General features: G+C 39.8%; 1 protein-coding gene across 4 annotated transcripts in view; it reads left to right on the top strand.

Moving 5' to 3' along the window:
* Positions 1-2,703: 2,703 nt before the first annotated feature.
* The window catches only part of LDB3 (LIM domain binding 3), a 120,000-nt gene continuing 115,493 nt past the window's right edge, over positions 2,704-7,210 (top strand). For all 4 annotated transcript variants that reach the window (XM_086466407.1, XM_086466406.1, XM_086466405.1 and 1 more), the window contains exon 1: positions 2,704-2,796. In XM_086466407.1, the coding sequence (XP_086322533.1) occupies positions 2,704-2,796 (93 nt within the window). The remainder of the gene's footprint in view (positions 2,797-7,210) is intronic.

The following is a 7,210-nucleotide window of genomic DNA, read 5'->3' as shown; positions in this document are numbered from 1 at the left end:
ATCCCCAGCAAAGCAAGCTGTGACTACAGCATGAGCTGCTTTACTGTTTGCACTTCATTGTTTGGCACAGAGATTTCTCCAGGCAGGCAGAGGGAAAACAGAGGAGGAAAAGGACTTAGGGAGGCCTAGAGAAAGAGAACTGTGGAATATTTGTCCTTCAAAATGCACCTGGTGGTGATAGTACAGACACATGAAAGAGCTGTGGTGCTGTTGTGTTGAAGGGGAACATTGGCCAGGACATTGGCATATTCTCTATGCTTTCTTTTTTAAAAGTGCCAAGCTGTGCTGAACGGAACAAGTGACCTCAGTTTAACATTTAATTCAGATGACATTGCCCCTAATGAGATTACCACACTAGTTTCCTAGCACACCACCCAGGCTGAAGGATCTCACAGGTCCTTCAGATGTCCTAAACTGCTAAGCAAATGGCATGTTACACATGTGAAAGTAGGATAGAAGCACATAGTGTTTGATTAAACAGCATCTCTGCTAATGCTTAGCTCTGTTCAGCTTGCTGTGCAGTTTTACTCTGTTCTGGGTTTTGCTCTCCTCTTCTACCCCCCCGTTTTGTGGTTTGGTTTTGTTTTTTTTTTTTACACAAATGACTGAAGATTTAGGTATAGGAAGGTAACTTGTGCAGAATTCACAGTCCATAAAAACATAACCTCTCTTCTAATACTTTTTTTCTGTGATGCTGTCTTTACTAGTGAAGCAATGACATGCTATGTTTGTCTTACTCCTGAACCCTTGAAATGAAGCCAAGAAAGGGCAGTAGAAACATAACTGAATTCCTAGGAAAAGGAAAGAAATAGTGCAATGAGAATTACCTTCAATCTTTTGTGTGTGCGTATGACTTTTTTAAAAAATATATAATTCAGTATCAGTGTTTAGAAAGAGACCTACTAGATAAACTGGCAGGCCTGAAAACTCTGCCGTTTACTTTTGTCTTCCCTCAAAGTCATCATCTGAACATCACTGGTTCCGGACTCCTATAGAGTAGCTTACAAATGCTGTTAATGTAAATGTGCCCTAGAGGTATTTTTGAGACATCAGAAACCCATTTTGTTTTCAAGCTGTGTCTTGCTATTTGCTTTGGTTTTGGTTTGGGCCAGTTCTACTGGCTTAGTGTAACTTTCGTTCAAATCCATGTGATTTGCTGTGGTTTAATTTGGACCTCTGACTAAAAAATACGGTTACGTGGTTTAGTCTCGTGTCTATAAGGGGATTAATTATTCCCTTGTACAAATGGCTTTTCTGCCACTATGAATACTAAACAAACACTTATATTGCCTCATGAAAAAGTACTGACTGTCACCTCAGGTAAAGACTGAGGCCCTGGTAGCGTTTGCTCTCTGTGATTTCACCATCAGTTTTTCTATTATGTTTTAAGGTAGGTGTGTGGGCAGAGTGACCTATTATCAACACAAACTGTGCTACCTCACTCTAGCGTGTTACGTGATTTTGGTTGTGGTTTTGATTCGATTATCGGAGTAGGACCCATGCTTTTTTTTTTTTTTCCACTTTAATGTAACAGGAATTTCTTTCTATCTGGAGGGTAAAGGCAGGGATGCTGTGGAGGCACAGGAGAGTGGTTCTCAAGGTCCTACACATGTTGATGACTTTAAAGGGGTGAGCGTTATTTGTTTATAGCTTTACCCTGAGAGCAGAAGCTTTTTGTTTTCACCTGTAGCTCTCCCCTTCCTTCTTGTTCTCTGTTTTAGCTATTCCCAATCTAAGGCAGAAATGCTATCCAGCGTTGCTGAGCAAGGGTTATAAAGTTTTGTGGAACACCTAACAACTGGAATATAAACTATGAAAAATCAAGGAATGAATTAAGGAAGCAGTTAGCTAGCTATTTGTATTCTTAGCCTTCCACTTAAGTGTCATGCCTTTAGAAGACTTGTATCGAAATAATGAGGCAGGTATGTAGTGAAACTGCTTTTGCAACAGAAATTAAGTGCTGATTAGAAATAACCCATAATACCTCTTTCTGCATTCAGGGAGAATAAATTTTAATTTTCCCTTGAGAAAGCAAGAGCTATGGAACCAAGAGCCAAACTTGAAGTTGTGGGGTGTTTTTGTGTTGCTAAATGCATGTAGTATATAATTTTTTTCAGTTTAACAAACCAATTCAAAAGAAGGTAAACACTTTTTTTGGTGTCTTTCCTGCTACATATGAAAAGATCTATGTAAAAAGAACTTGCTGTTAGTACGTTCTATATCGTGATGCAATAAACATAGGTTCTAAAGCAGAAGTTAAAAATGACTATGTAGTTGTTCATAGCTTAGTAAAGAGGTTTGGATGTTTGTGATTTTAGCATGGGATTTTGTTTGCTTGTTTTATTACAAAATGTGTTTTACCCATAAAGTAACTGAGCATGAAGAAGAGTTTGAGAAGCCTAGAAAGATCTGTCCCCTTCCCTGGAGGCTATATTAGACCTCTGAGTCATGAAGTCTTTGCATAGTAGGTGTCTGGTTACAAACCTTTTATGGGCCCTGCTCAGCTGGGATATCAGCATCTGCATTATAGCTCCCATCTATTCTTAGGTGGTATCAGAACACAACTGAACAGGCAAGGCAGAAAGAGAATTGCTTTCGTTATGTAAAACTCTTTCCTTTTCTCATTCTGTGTTTTCATGCTTTCTCTGTCTATCCCATCCTTCTGTTCTGCAGTGCCTTACTGCCTTGTGAAAGAGGTACAAAATGGCTTACAGCGTGACTCTGAATGGACCTGGACCATGGGGTTTCCGACTGCAAGGGGGCAAGGACTTCAACATGCCCTTGACCATCTCCAGAGTAAGTGAGCAAAAAAACCCCTCATTGAGCTTGTTTAGGTTGGAAAATAGCAGTGAACTAGTCATATGTACGCTCTGACCTGGCCTAGCAAAATAGAAGATCTTTGCAGCTAGGTCTGAATAAAGGGAATATAATGTGGACTTCAACTATACCAGGTCAAGGTACAACCTGGCATTGATGATGCCTCAGGAAGACGGTTCTGGTTAGTACATTAAGAATGACGATACTCTCTCTTTTGAATAAGCTTCCAGCTTTATTTTGTACAGTGTTGTCCCTTTCTGTTGATAGGAGCCTCACTGGTGCTGTCTATTTCGAGGGGAGTAGAACAACTATGAATGGGAATATAAAGTTACTTTTGCAGAAAATAAATGTGTAACTGCTTGTAAATACGTGAAGTCTAGGTGTTAAAACTGAACAAAGATAGGGATACATGTCTCCTCTTTTGAGGGGGAGAAATAACTGGATGAAAATTAGACATGTCAAGCAGAAGACTCAATAGTTCTTCAAGTACGGTCTTAAATTATGCAGAAGCATTCCATTTGCAGCTGACAAACAGCATGTGATTTAATAATTAATTACCTGGTGTATCTGTAGATTACAGATTAGTCCATTTATTTCCTAGCAGTCCTTTTTTTTTTTCTTCTTTTTTCTGTAAGAGCAGTATTTTAAGGTGTTGCAGTGGAGTGCTCTTATTATCTAACTAGTTCAGTTTCTTAAAAGTTTTTAACATTGGATGGTTTTCAGGAAATTTGTGAGCATTTCCCTTACCTACTCTTCTCTTATCAAACTAGATAGTTCTGTGTAATTTCTGGTTTGGGAACTCTGCTTTCTTCTACCTCTTGCATCTTCCTCCTCTTGTGGTTTTTTTTGGTTTGGTTTGGTTTGGTTTCGTTTTTTTCCCCCTTTTTCTTTCTAACAGTCTCAAATCTGTTCCAGAGTGTTCAGATCTTTTTAGAGACATCTTGGTTCCTCCACAAATCACCTGCAGAAGGCTTATTTTGCAGTGCAATGACAAGAGAGGTTACTTACATAACAGTATTTAAAAGGAATACCAGAATTATTTAATTAAACAAATAGAATGCAAACAAAAGGTCTGCTCCACTGCAAAAACACCACCTATGCTACTTTGAAAACTTTTTTTTGTCATGAAAAAATACAATCTCTTGTACCAAATTGATACCCCTGCAACAATCATGATTCAGTCATCAGTGAGCTTCTGAAATCTTAACTCTGTTATTTCCTATTCATAGTGTAAATCTCTGTATTATTTGATCTCCTTTATTCTTGTGTACCGTATTCCTCTCTCTGAAGACAGAGCTGCATTTATCTTAATATAAATATGACAATGAGAGGAACTTTTCATAACCCCTTTTGCTGAATCAGCATAGTAATTGCAAAGAAGGCTGTTCCGTCAGTGTTATTAAAAACAAATAAGTGAAAAACAAGAAAAAAAAAGTCTGTCCACAAAAGTAAACTTACTTCTTAAATTTATATTAATTTCACTATGGTAAATAGTTTTGGTATTTCTTTCCTTATCCCACCCAAGGTAAGTAGAGAGAGGTGCCAACATATTTTTGTAGGCATTTTCATTACACTTTGCAGCCTGCACTATGTGGTGTTGATTATTTTTTTAATAAGTAGTTCTGTCATACCTAGGGGCTGTTAGTCAAAGGCTGAGGCTGTGGCACTTGCACTGTATATGACACAATCAGGAATGAAAAACTAGTTGTTTCCCAAAGAACCCATTATCTCAGATTATAAGGTATACTCACTATGCCCAAGGGCTGTATGATTCTCATGGGGCTTTTGAGAGCATATGATGAGCAGTAGTGAGAACTGCAATGGCTGGATTCCCAGAGGTGTGGAGGAATTACCTCTTCATGCAGCTAGCTTAATTTCCAGCAGTAGAAGTGTCAGAAAGCACTGTTGAATGTTTTGAATTCTTTCCTAGTGAAGCCCAGTTTTTAGTTGGGAACATTGCTTTGGAACAGGATTGTATTTTGTAGCCTGCCATAGCAGGGATGAGCAGGCATGCAGAAATTATTGTAACCTCTTTCAGGGGGAGCTGTAGTAGGAATGCCTGCTGGTTGTGATATTTTGTAATTGTCACACAGTGTAATACATGGCTTTTGATGATAATCTTAGTCTTTTTTCTTTAGCATGTTTTGCATAAATATATCTCCAAACAGATCAGATATTGTCCTTAATCAGCGATTTGCAGTCATAAGTGAATTGAGCTGTGAACTTAGCCATAATTGTGCGTGGGGGAAAAGGAAAGCTGTACTTACATTCTCAAGATATTTGGGTGTGGAAGTGGGGGAAGGGAGCTAACTGTGAGAAAAATCCTCTTCTTGGCAAAGGCACGCAGCTCTAAATGTTGCTAGTAGATGCCATACACTTATTTGCGGACTGGTTTTGATCCACAGCTGCCCTGAGACAGATTAGACTTTCTATGTGCAAGGTGAGTCCTAAACCCCAAACACTTCAACTGAGAGGGCCTTGTAATTGCTTTTAATACTAGATGTGCCATGGCCCTTTTGCCTACATATGTGTAGTATCCCTCTATGCAGGCAGCTAGGGTTTACGTGCGGACATGCTCATTATACTCTAACTGCCCCCAAGCAATAAGGCTGTCTGTGGGTTTAACAGTAAGAGTCGTCATTTTTCATGGAGGCTCTGCGCTCTTCTGTCATGCCGTAAGTCATGCTGTGAGATAGTTGCCTCAGCCCCTGAGAAGGATGACAGCAACTGTCAACCACACCAGGATTGTTCACCCCATTTGTAGTCTTATGCCCGCATGCTTCCAAGGGCCTTCCTGAAAGGAGAAGCTAGTATTGTGCCAGTACAAAGCTATCCCACACCTAGACATAAAGTGGGCACCCTGAACTTAGGAGCTAGAGTGTCTATTGACCTGCACTTGGTCAGCCAGCCTCGTACAATTCCCACTTAGCTTGCACTTCACCTGAGAGGCAGGGGAGAGAAACCTAAAGGTCTCTGAAGCCTACTGACAAAAGCACAATACAAGATTGTGGCATTGCTAATGATTCTCTTCAGGAAAATGCCCTTAAAACAGTGGGCAAGGAAGGGAATTAGTTGGAGCTGTTTGGCACAACAGGTCAACTTTAAAATGTTGTCTGAGATACTGTATTTTCTTCCCTTCAGGTAGGCCCAGGTGGTTAGCTCAGTGCTGAATAGTCAACAGAATAAGACACAGGAGTCACAGTCAGTCAGCTGGGTGACAGGTGATGTGTTCCCCTGAAGTTTATTGTTCTGCTTATCTGTTCTTTATCTAAAAATAAGTGCCTGACTATGGTAGAGGGGTGGGGACAGGATAAGAGGAGACAAGAGTTAAGGTCACTCTGCAGCTTTCACACTCCTTTAATAATGGCATTAGCAAATTATCTGGGAAGACATAAAGAATATTTTCCAGTCCCCACCCTGCAGACCATCCTACCCTCTAGAACAAATTCTGTCATGAGATGTCATGGGCAGGCAGGAAAACAGTTTTGACAGACTCACTATAGCTGAGCATCTGTCAGTCCTACTGAAATGAATGAGACCTGCAGGTTGTTGGCAATGCTAAGAGCTGTCACCAGTGGTGTGATCATATGCATAAATCTGGTCTTTCCAAATTGACATGGGCAGTGAAGCAGGTTATTTTATCCTAGTGCTTGCATGAACTGTCTGGAAGCCAGCAGAATTCATTAATTTTATAGACCTAATCCTCTGTAAGAAGACTTTTAGGCATAGTTAATTAGCTAAGTGCCGTGTTGCCCTGATGCCTAAGATGTTATGATTGTATGTGGATGGACGCAATAGCAGAGCCTCTTCATGTATTTCTGAATTATTATTGCTGAACAGCAAGCTTTTCTAGTGAGACAGACTGTCTTGGAGGTGATCCAATGAGCTGAAAGATATGCAAGAATTATCATCGTCTGAGATAGCAGAAATATTTTTCAGAACAGCGCAGTAACTCAGGACTGATATATTCACTCTGAGGTTATCCATACTGTTTTGTATTTTCTAGCAGACAGGTTTTTTTAAAGTTGCCTGGGTTCCAAATCAAAAGCCAGAGCCTGAAGGAGACAGTGTTTAAACAAAACAAAAATGTTAGGAAACTATTTTGGCTTTATTCTATTAAGTGAGGAAGAAGAAATCTGGTGATGATGTAATCACAATGAGGGGAAACGGCAAACAGTAATAGGAAAAAAATGAAATTAGCTGATCTGTATACTTATTCTGAAACAGCTCTTTAGGGGGGAAAAAAACCCCTATTCTAGCATTTTGCAGTTCATGTCTCTGGAGAAGCAGGAAGGCTTTTCTCACTTTGTTGGGATCTTTCCTTTTATCAGCATCTTTTCCTGGTTACTTCCTGTCCCTTCTCCACCCCCTAGCATACATACATCAGTCTCTC

This window comes from Leptosomus discolor, chromosome 6 (assembly GCF_034619465.1).
Source record: "Leptosomus discolor isolate bLepDis1 chromosome 6, bLepDis1.hap2, whole genome shotgun sequence".
Lineage (NCBI taxonomy): Eukaryota > Metazoa > Chordata > Aves > Leptosomiformes > Leptosomidae > Leptosomus > Leptosomus discolor.
Note: the sequence above shows the minus strand (reverse complement) of the source record. Positions and strands in the feature narration are given on the sequence as shown.